This window comes from Balaenoptera borealis, assembly GCF_965194805.1.
Source record: "Balaenoptera borealis genome assembly, chromosome: 3".
NCBI lineage: Eukaryota > Metazoa > Chordata > Mammalia > Artiodactyla > Balaenopteridae > Balaenoptera > Balaenoptera borealis.
Genome location: NC_138866.1, coordinates 66,564,974 through 66,583,306, shown reverse-complemented (window position 1 = coordinate 66,583,306; position 18,333 = coordinate 66,564,974). Strand labels below are relative to the sequence as shown.

Here is an 18,333-nt window from a genome sequence, read left to right as displayed (position 1 = left end):
GATGTTCACAGTGAATTGGCTGGCACTTCCATCCTATTTAAAGTAAACTACCTTCACTTTAATGTCAACTCATAATACTGGTATTTAAGGCACTTGAATCCTACAAAACTCCATGTTCTAAAGACCTCCTGAACTTAAAATGACCAAAATCAAATTCTCAATCACTCAGCCAAAATTTTGGCAGTCATTCTTTACCCCTTCCTTTCCTTCATCCCGCAAATCTAATTGGTGGTCATCAACCCTTATACTGGGTTGGCCAAAAAGTTCATTCGGGTTTTTCCATAGCATCTTGTGGAAAAACCCAAACAAACTTTTTGGCCAACCCAATACAACCCATCTCCCAACCTCTTCAATTTGTTCCCACCAATCCAGTCTTCCAGCAACTGTCTAAAGTTCACATCGACAATTAACCCGTAATTAGTCTGTTTTCATTCCTGCCCTCCTCCAGTACTTTGCTCCACCAGACTGCCAAAGTGATCTTTATAAATCACAAATCTGACTGTGACAAATTCCCTCACAAGTCTTTAATGATCCTTCTTGAACGGCGGGGTAAAGTCCACACTCACCATCTAGACCAGAAAGGCCTTCATAAGTCATAAAAAGCTTTTATCTACCTTTTTGACAGTATTCCCTGAGCTATACAAACATATCCCATATCCCACTGATACCAAAATACTTGCAGCTGCAAACAAAACACACTCATTCAATCATTCAGTAAGTATCTATTGAAGATCTACTAAATATCAAGCCCTATTCTATACCTCCTTGTCTTTGTAGGAATAGGGCAGGACATAAGGCCATCTCTCATGGAGCTTTAGAGGGGAGACAGGCATAAAACAAACAAAAACTCAAAGAAGAGCAAGATTTCAGACAGTGTAAACTCTGTGAAGACAGTAAAACATCATGATTGATATGAAAAGTATCCTAGGGGTAAATTTAAATTAGGTGGATAAATGTCAATGGACATAAGCATTTGAACTGAGACCTGAATGATATGAAGTTACCAACCATTCAAAAGCCCTGGGAATAGAAAGTTTCCAACAAAGTGAAGTAAGTGCAAAAGCCCCATGGTAAGAATGTACATAGAATGTTCCAAAAACAGAAAGAAGGCTAGCATAGTGTAAGTGTAATGGGCTAGGTGTTATATAGTACTAAATGAGGTCAGAGACCCGGGTGGGACTTATACAAGACCTTCCAAGTCTGAGTGTTAAGAAGTTAGGTTTTAGTTAAGGCCAATTAGAAGCTACTGGAAGGTTTAAGTCAGAAGATGATGTGATATAATTATGATTTAAAAACTAATTCAGGGGACTTCCCTAGTGGCAAGGTGCTTAAGAATCTGCCTGCTGATGCAGGGGACACGGGCTCAAGCCCTGGTCCGGGAAGATCCCACATGCCGCGGAGCAATTAAGCCCACGCCACAACTACTGAGCCTGCGCTCTAGAGCCCACAAGCCACAACTACTGAGCCCACATGCCACAACTACTGAAGCCCCCGCACCTAGAGCCCGTGCTCCGCAACAAAGGAAGCCACCACAACGAGAAGCCCATGCAGCACAACGAAAAGTAGCTCCCGCTTGCCGCAACTAGAGAAAGCCTGCGTGCAGCAACAAAGACCCAGTGCAGCCAAAGTAAATTAATTAATTAATTTTTTTTTTTAAAAAAAGGGACTTCCCTCGTGGCGCAGTGGTTAAGAATCCACCTGCCAATGCAGGGGACGCAGGTTTGATCCCTGGTCCGGGAAGATCCCACATGCCGTGGAGCAACTAAGCCCATGTGCCACAACTACTGAGCCTGCGCTCTACAGCCTGAGAGCCACAAGTACTGAGCCTGCATGCCACAACTGCCGAGGCCCACGCGCCTAGACCCCATGCTCCACAACAAGAGAAGCCACCGTAATGAGAAGCCCGCGCACCGCAATGAAGAATAGCCCCCACTCACCGCAACTAGAGAAAGCCCGCACGCAGCAACAAAGACCCAACGCAGCCAAAAATAAATAAATAAATAAATTTATTAAAAAAAAAAAAAAAACTAATTCGGCATAACGTGTAGGAACAGATTGTAGAGGGACAAGATAGAAGACGAGGAGAAAGACTACTTTAGAGGCAACTATAGTAGCCAAACTACAGACTATTGCACCTTAGACCAGAGTATTAGCAATAGATGGATAGAAATGGCAGACTTTGGACACACTATAGAGGGAGAGCCACCAGGACCTGCACCAGGATGAATTGACTCATACCTCCATGCCTTTGCACACACTGTTGCACACTGATCCTTCTAAATCCATCTGCCTAGAAAACTTCCAAGTATCCTTTAAACCCCAATTTAAATCTCATTTCTGCATAAAATCTCCAATTTGCCCAGCCAATTAGTTGTTAAACCATCTATACCCTTAGGGAATATATGTCTAATCTACTACTTAACCACTCTGTATTGTTACTCACTTCTTCCTCACCAGCTTGCAAGGGCACATAAACAGGGCCAAGTCTTAATTCTTTGGGAACTCCTCCAGTGGGCAGCTTACACTGACTCTATCAAAAAGGCCTCCATAAAGCTCAATAAATGTTTGTTGTACTTATAAAAATTCCTCTAGAATTGATATTCAGAGAGCTACAAAAACTGTGTTAGTCTAGTTTTCTTAATTTTCTAAACTCCTACTCTTAAGTCAGATCATCAGAAGGAAAGATTTAACTCTCCAATCTAATTTTTATTCTTACCATACCTTTTCAATATTAAAATAAACCTCACATCCTTCTGGAAAAGTGAGATAAATAAAGGTATATAATTAGCGTATTTTAACTAGTAAATACAAATAGTATGGATAACTACCTTATAGAAGGCAGCATAGTCTGCTGAAATGTTTGTGCAAATACTGGCAGTAACCTTTTCAAGTATATGGGTGCCATTTCTGGATCTCCTTTCGGCTCATTACATTCTTCTTCATCTTTGTTTGTATCTTTCTTTTTCTTATCATCTCCTTTATTAACTGGACACATCCAATCACCTACAGACAAATATTGTTCAATAAAATACTTTTCTGGAAAATTTTTCTTTCAATGAAAAAATATTAAAATGTACTATAAAATCAACTATAATTACCCTAATTAACAACAGTCAAACAAATTAGGATGTTGTATCTATCAAAGGCGTTTGTAAAACTACTAAAGAACATTAGTACCTCCAAGAAGCTGAATCACAACTTAAGGAGATAATTTTGGATACTCCACTTGATTCCATAAAATATTTCACAGAGACTCTGCATTCATCTACTCTGTGAAAACTTAAAAATTTGGTCAAAGTACTTTGTCTATGCAATAAGCAACTATTCTTTATGACATTCCCACACCCCTTAAACTTGTGATTTGGCCTTTTTGGAATTATGCAGCCACAGTCTCAAAGAACACAGAATAGTACACTGTTAAATGTTTATCAAATATAAGTGTGTGTGTGTGTCTGTGTGTGTGTGTGTGTGTGTGTATGTAATTATTTGACTTCACAGAAATGATTTCTTTATATAATGTTAACATGTCTACAGAAAGCTACTTCTATGGAAGTGGAGCTGAAAAGTAATAGCAGATAGCTTAAAAGGAAAGATATTACCACTCACCTGGAGACTGAAGAATAGCTACTACTTCACTATGGCCCCTTTCCCGAGCTTTATCTAATGGAGTTTTCCCATCTTCATCTCTCAGATCTGGATTTGCACCATGCCGTAAGAGAGTCTAGAAAAGAAAAGCATTTAATGTGGATATAATAATTAACACCTTATTTCTTCAATAGCCAATTCTGCAACCTTTAGATTGCACTGACATACTTCAGACTGCAGACTTACAGAATTAATCAAGCAGGTACCAATTCAAATCTCTGCCTTTGCATACAACACCTTAAAAGTGGTTTATTTATATCTTGAAAAAACTTATAGATTAATGTCACTTGCTTATTTATTAACATCTCAAATTAAGTACATTCACATCTGAACCTGTCATCTTCTCCATCAAACTGCTCCAGTCAATTTCCTTACTTTAACAGAGGTACTAATATTCAGTTTGCGGTGTGATAATCATCTTCATCATTTCGTGTATACTGCCAATTACCAAGTTAAATTGATTCTTCTAGAATGAACTACCAAATTTAGGTCTTAAATACTAATTCGCACTATTCACCATTTTTTTTTTTCTTTTGGCCACACCGTGCGGCATGTGGGATCTTAGTTCCCCAACCAGGGATCAAACCTGCGCTCCCTGCAATGGAAGCCTGGAGTCTTAACCACTGGACTGCCAGGGAAATTCACCAATTTTTAATGGACACTGGACTCTCTCCCCAGCAGACTGTAAGCTCTTTTGAACAGAGAACACATCTCACATTTTTCCTATCAGCCTCAGAGCTGCAGCTTTTTGAACTTTGTTATAACACAATATATCTGACAAATAAGTGAGTACATACATTCATCAGAAAAGTATGCAGTACTGGCTAAAAATTCCAAACTGTTGAAGTTTGAATCAGAATAACTCAGTATTTCATCAAATCTAGGATGCTACAGATACTTATAATCTGATATTATAATCTGATATTATAATCTGACAGAGATTATAATTAAGTACTACTAAGAAAGAAAAAACAATGCCAATTAATTTTGCAACAATGTTTTCCTATTGCTTGGATATTTTTTTTAACTTATTGAAAGAACTTTTATAAACTTAGATTTTTTTTTCATGTATTACTTGGACAAACATAAATTTAAAAAATAAATGAAATATAATAAGGGCTTCCCTGGTGGCGCAGTGGTTGAGGGTCTGCCTGCCAATGCAGGGGACACGGGTTCGAGCCCTGGTCTGAGAGGATCCCACATGCCGTGGAGCAACTAGGCCCGTGCGCCACAACTACTGAGCCTGCGCGTCTGGAGCCTGTGCTCCGCAACAAGAGAGGCCGCGACAGTGAGAGGCCTGCGCACCGCGATGAAGAGTGGCCCCCGCTTGCTGCAACTAGAGAAAGCCCTCGCACAGAAATGAAGACCCAACACAGCCAAAAATAAATAAATTTTTTTTAAAAGGTTTTTTTTTTTAAAAAAAGAAAGAAATATAATAAGATATTTCTGTAACTTCACATTCTGAGTACAATTGTTCATAATTTCTTTTTGATCTGAAGTCACCAATATTTGTGTTTCTACACACAATGCTGTCATCTGTGCCATAAAGAGTTTAGTGACACAGCATTACTGAGCATGCTCTTCTATCAGAAAGGATTTTTCACTCAAGTTACTAAAATCCATTTCACAATTTGTATCGAATTGACAGGTAATAACAACTATGCTGAAATTTCTATCTGGCCAATAGCAATTATAAGACTTTCCTAGTTAAAAGATGTTAAAATGTGTATGGGGGGGTGGGTAATATCTTAGAATCAATTAAAAAACAGAAGAACCTGTGAAGAACGATAAAACATGTTAAATGCTTAAGACCCTGGCTGGCACAAAATAAGTGCTTGGTGAGCACTATTATATCATTATTAGTAATGGCAGCTATAGCTCATTGCAGGCTGATGTATAATCAAGATAGGTTAAGGTTAGATACAATTCATTTGGCTCCTTCTCCCACTCAGTTACCCATAACTGCAAAACAGTAAGGGTTCGGAAAAAAAAATTGGCTTAATAAAAATTTTTACCACCCTTAGGAGCATCATTCTCTAAAAATTAACCAATTCAAACTGACAGAATTCGAGCTTGAAGAGACCATCTAGAAAGCTAAGTTGTTAACAAAAATCTTCTTACAGTGTAAAGACAATACTAGCAATACTGTGACAATAGTAGCAGCTACCATTTAAACATCTACATACAATGTGCCAGCTACTATACTAAGTGCTTTTCATGTATTTTTTCCTAATTATCACAATAAGCATGCTAGCAGGGACCTCCCTGGTGGTCCAATGGTTTAGACTCTGTGCTTCCACTGCAGGGGACACAGCTTCATTCCCTGTGGGAACTAAGATCCCAAATGCTGCGCAGCGCAGTCAACAATAAATAAATAAATGAATAAATGAATAAATAAATAAATAAATAAAATACTAGGAGTGTATATACATTTTATTAATAAAACTATAAGTCACACTTAAGAAACTGGTCCAAGGCCAGACAGCCTTTTTTGTTAATGAGTTGAGACTTGAATCAGGTGTGCCTGACTTCTTAGCAAATATATTATGACAAATTCCTTCACAATATGAAGATTCTTGAGACCTAGATCATACATTTGGTTCAACCCTTATCATTTGACCTTTCTGGACCTCAATTTCTCCTAACTGTACAAAAAAAAATCTACAGTAAGGATGTATGGAGATTCCTCAAAAAATTAAAAATAGAACTACCAGGGACTTCCCTGGTGGTCCAGTGGTTACGAATCTGCCTTCCAATGCAGGGGACGCGGGTTTGATCCCTGGTTGGGGAACTAAGACCCCACATGCCGTGGGACAACTAAGCCCATGTGCCGCAACTACTGAGCCCGCATGCTGCAGTACAGAGCCCATGCGTTCTGGAGCCCACACTCCACACTAGAAAGAATCTGCACCCCGTGGTGAAAGACCCTACATGCCACAACTAAGACCCGATGCAGCCAAATAAATAAATATTTAAAAAAAAAAAAAAAAAAAAGAACTACCATATGACCCAGCAATTCCACTCCTGGATATTTATCCAAAGAAAATGAAAACACTAATTGGAAAAGATATGTGTACTCCTATGCTCATTGCAGCATTATTTACAACAGCCAAGATATGAAAGCAACCTAAATGCCCAACGATAGAGGAATGGAAAAAGAACATGTGGTGTATATATATACACAATGAAATATTACTCAGCCATAAAAGAGAATGAAATCTTGCCATTTGCGACAACACGCATGGACCTAGAGGGTATAATGCTAAATGAAGTAAGTTGATCAGAGAAAGACAAATACTGTATGATTTCATTTATATAAAGAATCTAAAAGACAAAACAAAGGAACAAACATAACAAAACAGAAATAGGAAAAAGAAAAAGAACTCTCCAAAGTCCTTTGCTAATCTAAGAGTCAAAGATATTATGTTCTTCGGCAAATAAAATATTTGCTATATTGATAAATAGAAATAAGAGAAACATGTATAAAGTTATTCATTACCAAGAGTAAGAAATCGGGAAAAAAACAAGTTTTCAGCAATAGATGACTGGTTGGATAAATCTGCAGTACATTCACACATGGTAAGTATACAGATGTACAAAAACTCTCTATATACTAATAGGGAGAAGTCTCATTGTGTATTATTAAATGAAAAATGTGTATTATTAGATGAAAAAAGCAAAGTATAAATCAGTGTATATGCTACATTTTGTATTAGGAGAAAATAACCATACATATTTATTCTTGCTTGCATCTGTATTAAGAAACAATGAAAAGATAAACAAAAAAAACAATCAAAAACGCTTACCTGTAGTGGGGATAGGGAAATGGAGCAAATGGAGATAGCATGGAAGCACGGCTTATCAGAATAAAAGTTTTCATTTCATTCTAATTTCAGAAACATGTAAATGTTAAATATTAAATCAATAATTTAAAAACCTGGATTTTACCTTTGCTACTTGAGGTCTTCCAAAACATGCAGCATAATGTAATGATGATGACCTCTGACCTCTATTAACATCAGCACCTCTTTCACAAAGAAATTCTACCTGTAAAATGATGGAGAATCATAAAGTTGCCTTATTAATATTGCTATCTTTGATTTAAAACATTAGCTTTTATTTATTAGCTTACCATTTCCTGAGTTCCAAAAGCAGAGGCCCAGTTTAATAGAGTCTGACCTACATCATCCATAAAATTTACTTCAAAGGCTGGAAATTTGAAGGAAAAAAATAAATCTTTTTAAAAGTCAACAAATAATAATGAACTTTTCTAAAGTGGGAACCATTTAAAGACTGTTATTAATAATCACTAAATACACAGCCAATTTTAAACATTCAGGTCAACTATAAAGTAGTAAATAATCAGCAAATGTAAATTCTGCTAAGAAAAAGTATTCTAAAATTTTTATTAAAAATAAACATAAAATAAGAAACAAAAAAACAAACATACAATAAAACTCAAGAGTATTAGTTGCCTCACGCCGTAACTGAGGAAAAGAAACTAAACCACATCTATAATCAAAAGAAAACAAAAGTCTGATGACACAGAAGCATTTTTCACCAACTTATATTTGCTGATCACCTCATGAAGCAGTCTAAAAAAAATTTACTATATATAATGATAATTCACTTGTGTCAGTTTCCATTAATCTTGAGAAAACAACAGCCCTAAATTCAGTCTCCACTTAACCTTAGAATTGGTATGATCTCCTAGCAATAGACAGGTTAATTTCATTTACTTATTCAACAAGCATTTACTCAGATCTTACCATGCACCAGGCTGATAATTTATATACATGGGGAGAGGAGAGGATATAGAATACGTTGGCCATTCTATTTTCTGGCACAACTGCTAAAAATTAAAAAAAAAAAATTAAAAATCTAGAAACTAGAAGTTGCCTATATAATTCCTTATCTCACAGTTTTCTTTTTATATTTTAAAAAATATTTTCCAACCTCCTGTGTCAATTGCATCTATGAGTGCATCGGTATCTTTACTTCGAATACAGTCTATAAGCTGCCGATGTGAGCGCTCCCCAGAACTATCCAATCTCCGGAGTCCTGGGATTCTGCCTGTGGATCCAGCACTAGACTTTGGCAAAGCCTTTCGTCCTTCAAATAATAGCACCAAGAGAAGGTCAACCAAACGCATGGTATCAAGGACACATCTTTCATCACCCTGCAATGCACTTTCAATTGAATCTGGAAGCTCTGACCTCAGGAGATCCTAAAAAGAGAATGGGAGAAAAAAAGTTTTAGCATACTTGCACTACACCAAAATACTTCTTCCGAAAGATTAAATAAGATTCAAAAACACTCTTACGTGCGTTACTACTGGAGAGCCTCTGCAAAGTGTTGAGAGCAGACTTACAATTGTTGACACCTGGTTACTCAATTTGGAATCTGCAGCTGTGGAAGGCGCTCCTGTGGTGCTGCGACCTGGTTTGCAAGCTGATGATGGCCCTGATACAGTACCACCAGCAGCAGCCATTCTAGACAACAGCTCCTCAGTTAATCCGTGCTTGGCTAATGGAGCTGGGTCAACACCACGACGGGTAAATCGGTCAGCTAGTGATGCAAAACATCGCAGAGCTCCATCTGAAACCTAATGATGTAAAGAATATACATATGGATAAAATTCATCTAAAAATGACCAGTATTGTTTATTTCAATACTGAGACTATTAAGAAAGGCAATTGTAGCAAAGCATACAATCTGTCTAGGTTTGAATCCTGGCTCCACATTCTGATAACTGTATAACCTAAAAATGTTACTTAACTGTTCAAGGCGTCAGGTTCCCTTATCTGTAAAATGGGAATAGTAACAGTACTTATAATTCATTGTCTGAGCTCAAATGAAATGATATATGTAAAGAACCTAGAGGAACAGTAAAAGCTCGACAAATATTTACTATTATTATGTACAACTTTGCCAAGATAATCGATGGACAGCAACTGAAAATAATTAACATCTAAATGGTAAAAAAGCATTAAAAGTCAAGTTTTATTTTCTAAAGATGCTAATATAACAAAAGTTTACACATATAAAATTTTAAATACTGTTATTTTACTTCAATGAAAACTACCCTTTTAAGCCAACAAAACTGTGCTGAGCCAACAAATTACACTGGGTATAAGTGCAGCTTTAAAAATTATATACTTCTAAAATGTTTAAATTTTAAGAATAAACACATACTACTTTTATAATTTAAAACGTATCATTGCCAAAACAAAAAGAGATTACCATAGAGATATAAGATGAGAGAAAGAGAAGATGAAATTATCTCTAGCTCATCAAGCAAAAAATTCATATTGCACTAAGGTTGAACCTTAAACAACACAGGTTTGAACTGCATGGGCCCACTTACATGTGGATTTTTTTCCCCACTAAATTCACACTACAGAACTACACGATCAACAGTTGGTTGAATCCACAGCTGCAGAACCCCAGATAGGGACGGCCGACTGTAAAGTTATGTGCAGATTTCCAACCGTGCGGAGGGTCGGCACCCCGAACCCCCACCCTGTTCAAGAGTCCACTGGATATCATGGTTATAACTAGTGGACGCTATAAAATCACATTTTGAAAACAAAGTACACAAGAGCGATGTAGTTACCTGATGATCTTCATGTTTTAATAAACTAGACAGAGATTCTACACAAATTTCTAAAGAAGAATCTTGAGGTTCCATTTTGCCACAGAGTCTTGATACCACAGCCATGGCAGAGTGCAAGGTATCTTTATGAACCAGGTGTCCACTGTCACGAATGAAGGTAAGCACACAATTCAAACCACCAGCCTCGAAGACTGCTCCTGACTCACGAGTGCATATCAGTTCTAACACCTACAACAGTAAAACAAAATTCACAAAAGAATACAGTAAGTCCAATTTTAATTTTCTAGAATGACAGAAAACATAATACACCCTCCAAATTGGTTAGGAGCCACATTTTAAAAAGGGCAGGGTCTGAGAAAGGGGGCACAGAAGCTGTGTCCGGCTGTGAAGATGGCAAGAAGTAGTCCCTGAAGCAGCCCAGAAGGTGGCCAAGGAAGATAAGGCATTCAAGCAGAAACAGAAAGAGCTGCAGAAGAAACTCAAGGAGCTAAAAGCAAAGGCCATGGGGAAGGGCCCCCTGGCCACAGGTGGAATTAAGAAATCTGGCAAAAAACTGTTCCTTGTGCCTGAGGCAATGGTGATCCTTAATTCCATTCTCATTTAAACATCTGGATTCCCTGCCATAACATGCTGCTACCTACAGCTAGAATGAAGTGTTGACTTGGAGCCTGTTGTACCTTTAAGAATAAACTTTTCAGGACTTCCCTGGTGGCGCGGTGGTTAAGACTCCGCACTCCCAATGCAGGGGGCCCGGGTTCGATCCCTGGTCAGGGAACTAGATCCCACATGCATGCTGCAACTAAGAGTTCACATGCCACAACTAAGGAGCCAGTGAGCCACAATTAAGCAGCCCGCCTGCTGAAACTAAGACCTGGCTCAACCAAATAAAAATAAATAAATAAATATTAAAAAACAAAAAAAAGAATAAACTTTTGTTAAAAAAAAAGTGAAGCAAAACAGAAGAAATTAATTTTAACATATTTTATTTAGCCCAATATATCCAAAGTGTCATTATTTCAACATGTAATCAATATAAAAATTATTGGTATCTTTTATGTAATAAGTCTTCAAAATCCCATGTATATTTTATACTTATAACACACCTTAATTTGGGGTAGCCACATCTGAAGTGTTCAGTAGTCACATATAGCTACCATATTGGACAGCATAGGTTTAGGCGGTGAAACCTGCATGGCAAGCTAAGAACTACAAGTAATTTAGGAAAAGTTTATAAAGGTCCTAGACATTAAAAAATTCAATAAACGCCAGCTATTACATTATTCATCATCCTCACACTTACTCTATGAATATTAAGACATTAAAAATCACTTTTATTTTCTAAATTATATTGATGTTTAATGCATTCAGGTACAACTAAAGAGTTAACAGGGTCCACAGGTCTTACAGGCATACCAGAAATTTAGACTTTATTCTGTAAGCAAGAAAAATGTTTTAAGCGGGAAATAATATGATCAGATTTCCAGTTAACATCTGTGGGAAGCAGGGTACAGGGAGAGTGTAGAGGCAAATGCAAAAATTCAAGCATTAATATTCATGAAAGGATGAGGGCTTAACTAAGGCAATAACAGCAGGGACAAACAAGAGGAAATAAACCAGAAAAGCACTTGATCATTAATTACACGTGTGGAGTGGAAAAAAGGAAATAAGAGATAAAGCACAGGTTTCTGTCTTAAGCGACTGGCTACAAGTTGATGTCACTTATCAAGAGAGGAGTTTATCTGTAATCAAAGACAATGAATTCAAACATCCAGTTGAATATGTCCAACAGGCCTTTGAATATGGAGTCTAGAACTCAAGAGAGAGGTCAGTTCTAGAGATAAAGATGTGAAGGGCATATATTTATATATGAATGGTATTGATGCTCACAGATGAAATTGTCTAGGCAAAGTTTATACAGATTTAAGAAGCTAAAAACAGGACCTTAGGAAATACTACCATTGAAGAATGAATTAAATAAGAATAATCTGCAAAGGAAACAGAGAAAGGGAGAGCAGGGTGTTAACAGACAAGAAAGAGTTTGAAAATATAGGTCAGTGAATAAATGCAATGGCGTAAAACCCCAGTCCTGGAAGAAAAATGAAGTGATGTGATCAAGAGAATAAGAGGGGGAAAAGCTCTGAACAGAAAAACGAATACCTCTTCCTCTGAGGCCATAGACAGAAATAAATCTATAAACACAGAGGCAGAAAGTCAAGATATTAACACGTACAAAAACAACTCTCAAAGCATGGGGAAGACATTTCCAGTGGTCCTTGAAGTTATAACTTTTTTTATAATAATACTATAACAGTTAATTGTCTTTTTCTTTCCTATTCTCTCAGGAACGTGAGGCAGAAATTCAAGATATTAACACGTATAAAAACAACTCTCAAAGCATGGGGAAGACATTTCCAGTGGTCCTTGAAGTTATAACTTTTTTTATAATAATACTATAACAGTTAATTGTCTTTTTCTTTCCTATTCTCTCAGGAACTTAAGGCAGCATTTTCTAAAAGTTATATGAAGTGTGATATAGCAACAGGCTGAATGCAGAAGCAGATATTAGGACCCAGCTGTCTTCTATTAAACCACACATTTCAAACGAGACTTAACAATGTTACTCTTCTCACTAATTTTCTCTTTGTTCAGGATATAGTGATTTTCATTAAAAATGTAATGTATGTTAACACATAATGAGTTTGTTATTTTATGATAAATGAATAAATATTTTTAAATTCTCAGTTTTAATATCTTATATGGTAAATATAAATAGAACCTTCAAAAACAAAGGCTCTTTGCGGGTCCTCAATAATTTAAGACTTGTAAAGGGATCCTGAGACAGAAAGTTTGAAAATTGCTGACCTAGAGCAGCAAGAATCATAAAAAGAATGAAACAGGAATCAAAAAAGAGAATCACATAAAATCTAAATGTGTTCACCAAGTACTTCCAATAAACTACTCACCAGTACTGATGCTTTTAGAGTAACATAAAGTTTATAATTAGTCCCATCAGGAATAAAACAAAACCGCTAACTCTAACAGGAGTATAGCAAAACAATTAAATTCATGGGCCCTAGAACCAGACTTCCTGATCTTCAAATTCCTAATCTTTGATTCTTGGCTCTCTGCCACTAACTACTTGCATCATCCCAAGCAAGTTACTTAATCTTGGTATGCTTAAATTTTTTTCACCTATAAAACAGAAGTGATGATATTAGTGGCACCTACCTCATACAGAGTTGTCATGAAGATTAAATGAGAGTTAATATATGTAAGTGTTTAAAATAATGCCTAGCCCTGGTGGTCAGTGTTAGTTGTCATGGTTCCTGTTGTTACTGCATGCATACAAAATCATTTTGGATAAGAACAGAAATAACCTATCTCAAAGTGTTAGTGGCTACCAGAAACCAAAGAGCACTGAGGCAACACACAAAAGCATTATCAGTGACCTACAATTTTCCTTCAAAGATAAGATTTCTTTTCCCAAGCCATATGGGATCTCCTTTGGTACATAAGGACTGTGACTTCCATTGTTTTCAACCATGGAAAGAATTTTTTTTTTTCAAAATATATTTTTTACTCTCTAAGTGATCTTCAAATGGGCCAATAAATAATTAAGACTTACCTTTACACATTGTTCAGCTAAGTCTCTGCTTGTCCTGTTGTTAAGTTCGACTACAACCAAACGATTGCAAAGTGCTTTTATAGCTCCATCTACCCCAACAATCCTTCGAGTGCATTCTGCAGATACGTCCAGGTAGTATGTTATGGCACGGGCTGTCACCTCTAGCACATTGTCTGGAGCACTTTCGTCAAGAAAAATTTTGCAGAGGGCTGGTAAGAAAGTGCGAGGAGGACATCTGTAGTGAAAGAAATCATATTTCACCTAGGATTACTAAATTCTTAACATCAAAAAGTCACCAAAGTAACAGATAATAAAAACTATATCATAATACATCATGCTCAATACTGCTTCTGCATATATGTTAGGTAATATTTCTCATATTGCTTTTGCGTCCATAATAATACTCACAGGCTAATTTCATCATTGCTGAAAATATAAAGTTGTAAACAGTTTAAAGTAGCAGAATTAACATGAAACCATGTTCAAAAAAAATTCCTATTCAATACTCAGCTCAAACATCAACACTGTAAAACCTTCCCTAACCTCCCCAAATAGTCAGGTGGTACTTTCATGTTCCTAAAGCCTCATAAAAACAGTTCCCACACTGTTTAATGTATCATTTTATTTCCTTATTTACATTAAGAGTTCCTGAATGCCAGGGACATTGTTCAATTCATGTTGTATGGGAACAAATGCTGATTTGGGGTTTAACAGACCAGAGTAATACATAGAACAACAGCTATGTAGCATTTCTGGTCCTGATTTGTAAAGCAAAGATAGTATCTAAACAATATCTACTTTATATGGATGTTATGAAGATTAAATGAAATTATATACATTAAACACTTAGCTCAGTACCTTGGCACCATATTAAACTAATTAACGTTAGCTCCCCTTCCCTCCTATGAATAGCTAATACCTGCGATATAAACCTGCATGACAGTTTTATCAAAAGAACATTTTGCATTTTTTAATCAATATTTTATCAACACTTAAATTATAAAAGACCATAATTTAATTTAGTAGAGATCTCAGTTACATGCCATCAAATACTTTAACTTATCTGCACAGACTAAACTTTAAATGAGCTACAGATAACACAAAAGGCACTATAGTCATCCCTCGGTGTTCAAGGAGGAAAGATTTCAGGGCCCCCTGTGGATAGCAAAATCTGTGGATGTTCAAGTTCCTTATATTAAATGGTACAGATACAGAGGATATGTGGAGGGCTTGCTGGACTCTCAACGTTTCGGTGGAATTATTTTTCCTCCAATTTTTAGTGTGCACATATCTTTAGTAGCTTTTAAAAAATATCTGTCATGTATGAACGTCAAAGTAACTCTAACCTTTATTATCTGCTTGAATGATGTTCACTTAAGGGGTCCAGCAGCAGGAATATTATCAAAGATTTTAGAAGACCTCTTGCATTCAGTGACTGACCAGTCACTGATTAAACACAAGTGGTTTTTATTAGCCAGCATCACTGGCAACCTAGGTCACATAGTCACTAATAATTTTTCTGAGGAGGAAATGCTTTAAGATTAGGTTATGGAGATAGTCTGATAGTTCTCAGGTAAGATCAGAAGACTGACTAGCATATCAGAATCTTAAAGTATTTTTGCTGCTCTCTACATTGGCATATGTAGTAAACCAAAGAGACAAGATTGTAAAAGTGTTAATACTACTGAGGAACAACACACTCTTTTTTTTTTTTTTTTTTAATTTTATTTATTTATTTATTTTGGCTGTGTTGGGTCTTCGTTTCTCTGCGAGGGCTTTCTCGTTGCGGCAAGCGGGGGCCACTCTTCATCGCGGTGCGCTGGCCTCTCACTATCGCGGCCTCTCCTGTTGCGGAGCAGAGGCTCCAGACGCACAGGCTCAGTAATTGTGGCTCACGGGCCCAGCTGCTCCGCGGCATGTGGGATCTTCCGGGACCAGGGCTGGAACCCGTGTCCCCTGCATTGGCAGGCGGATTCTTAACCACTGCGCCACCAGGGAAGCCCCAACACACTCTTTAAAATAATGTTTTTTGCCTTAGAAAACAGTAGCTTTTGAAAAAAGAATAAAATTTTTAAGTTGACAGTCCTCACATCAAATGACAAGAATGGATCTACCATATGATTTATATTAAAAATAAGAAAATATCCATCTATCTTACACAGTACAAAAACTGGACATCAAAACACAAAATTTAAGAGAAATGTTCAGTATAACTATCTATAATTCATGGGGAAATGTGGTATCTGCTTATTTGGGGAATAACTATGATCCCTGCTGTGTTCCCTAAAATGTGACAAATCTCCTGAACAAGTATGGCTCAGGGGCCAATTAAAAAAAAAAACCACACAGAAAGTTCTAAACATAGGTTCTCAGCTGTTAACTGTGATCAATTTTATTTCTAAGAGAAAAACAAAAATATCCTGCATACATATTTTAAAAGAGCTTATTTTATGTCAGGTATAATGAAAACCTGCTTTGTGAACTTTTTAAAGGTATGGTACAAAACATCTGTTGTAACTTTTGGCTATTAGACAGGAAAAAATTTTTGTTTTTCTAGCTCTTGAGTTACTTTTTAAACCATGAGAAGGTATTTTAGGCATATTCACTAATTTTTCAATTTAGAACCAAAGCAATTTACAAACATCTCAACAATACAAATTAACTATAAATTGAGCAAAAAAAGTAGAGAAAAACATGTCAATAGTCATTAATGAATTCTGAAAAGTACAGAATAATTGAAAGAACTATAGTTATATTACTTGAAAGTTCATATTGCAACTAAAACAAATTACTAACAAGTGTTGTTGCTTAACATACTCTGCTGGATAACCTGCTTTAAGACAGTCACTGTGATATAAACATTTATAAGACCTTAAAACTGTCTTTTCACTTGTTGGTTAGTAACAATTTCCTAGAATCATTTCCAAAGAAACCCTGTGTTGATAGATACTTCAACTGGGCCTTTAAATCCAACTTGAGCTTCATCGCTATTCAGGAAGCACTTGCCTATCTTCTAGGAACAAGACCCTCGCGTTCCTTGCCCTTCGTCCTGGGCTACAACCACAGCCACAACTTTCCCAGGTCTGTATCCATGTCAACAGAGATTAACTAAAAAACTAATTTACATAATCAAGAAAACTCATTATAAATCTGTGATCACCAATATTAAATAAACACAATGCCCAGTAATTCTGCTACATTTCTTCCAGTGTCTGCAACGAGTATCTCACACCTTTTCTTCAATTTTCTCTTGGCTTAGTTACTCCCTTAGTTTTCCATTCTAGCCTCAGTCCTAAACTCCCTTCTCTTCTCTAGCTCATCTCATCTATTCCCTTTGTTCATACACCATAGCTATAAATCTCACCCACATACCACGAAAACTCCCAAAATGTTATCTCTACCCCAGACCAACTAAATCACTATCACTATCTCCATTTAGAATTATCACAGGCATCGTAAAGTGAGCATATTCAAAACAAATGTGCCTCCACCTCCAAACCACTGCCTTTGTAAATATCACAACCATCCAGAAACCCAGAAATCTGAGAATCATCCTCAGTTTCCCCCCACATTTTCCTCACATTACACATCCAATCCATTAGTTAAATACCGCCAATTTTCCCTCTAAAATATATCGTAAATCTGTCCACTTCTCTCCACATCTTCTTTTACAAATGTAATCTAAGCTAACTTCAAACTCTTGTCTGAACTACTGAAATAGCCACTTAGACATCCACATAAGAGACAGGTTTAGCACTAGTGTTGAGGAAAGTATTTCTAGAGGGAGAAGGAGATCAGTCTGGACTAAGGTGTAAGAGCATGAGCAACATAAAGAGGGCATCTATGCAGGGGAACGCCTCAGTGATGGGCAACTGACACAGACAAGGGAAGTGATCAAATCAATAAATATACTGAGGATAATGGGAGCCAAATATCTTACTGGACTGGAGTTGGAAACATAGAAAAGAGAAAACTAGAATGAACCCTGAGGTGTTAGACTGGAACTGGGGGTATTGGTATGAACTCATGGTTTTCTACAGACTGATAGAAAGATAAAGACACATAAAGATGCTAATGTGTGTGCTGACCCCTCTGCCTAAAATGCTTTTCCAACTCTTCCCATGGCCGGTTCTTTGCCATCCTTCTGTCAGCCTAAATGTTACCTCCTCAGCTTCAGGCTTACCTTTCCTAACTACTCAAAACAGGACTCCTGTTTTTTGTCTTAATTTACTTTGACAATTTATATTTATATTTCATTTTTTGTTGACCACTGTAACTCTCTCCTAAAAATCTGTAAGCTCCTCAGGAACAGAGATGTATTTCACACAGCACCCAACAGGGTTCTCTGCATATGGGAAGATACTCAAGTTTTATTTGTTGAATGAATGATACCAAGAAAAAATAAGAACTTTTTTGCTTATGGAAAGAGAAACCAAACAAAAAAGAA

At 36.8% G+C, this 18,333-nt stretch overlaps 1 protein-coding gene across 9 annotated transcripts in view; it reads right to left on the bottom strand.

Annotated features, from left to right (window-relative positions):
- The window catches only part of HECTD1 (HECT domain E3 ubiquitin protein ligase 1), a 91,137-nt gene that overhangs the window by 52,029 nt on the left and 20,775 nt on the right, over window positions 1-18,333 (bottom strand). For all 9 annotated transcript variants that reach the window (XM_082383998.1, XM_082384002.1, XM_082383999.1 and 6 more), the window contains exons 3-10: window positions 13,887-14,121; window positions 10,262-10,489; window positions 8,969-9,250; window positions 8,602-8,872; window positions 7,778-7,854; window positions 7,594-7,692; window positions 3,607-3,721; window positions 2,829-3,003 (exon numbers count right to left, since the gene is read on the bottom strand). In XM_082383998.1, the coding sequence (XP_082240124.1) occupies window positions 2,829-3,003; window positions 3,607-3,721; window positions 7,594-7,692; window positions 7,778-7,854; window positions 8,602-8,872; window positions 8,969-9,250; window positions 10,262-10,489; window positions 13,887-14,121 (1,482 nt within the window). The remainder of the gene's footprint in view (window positions 1-2,828; window positions 3,004-3,606; window positions 3,722-7,593; window positions 7,693-7,777; window positions 7,855-8,601; window positions 8,873-8,968; window positions 9,251-10,261; window positions 10,490-13,886; window positions 14,122-18,333) is intronic.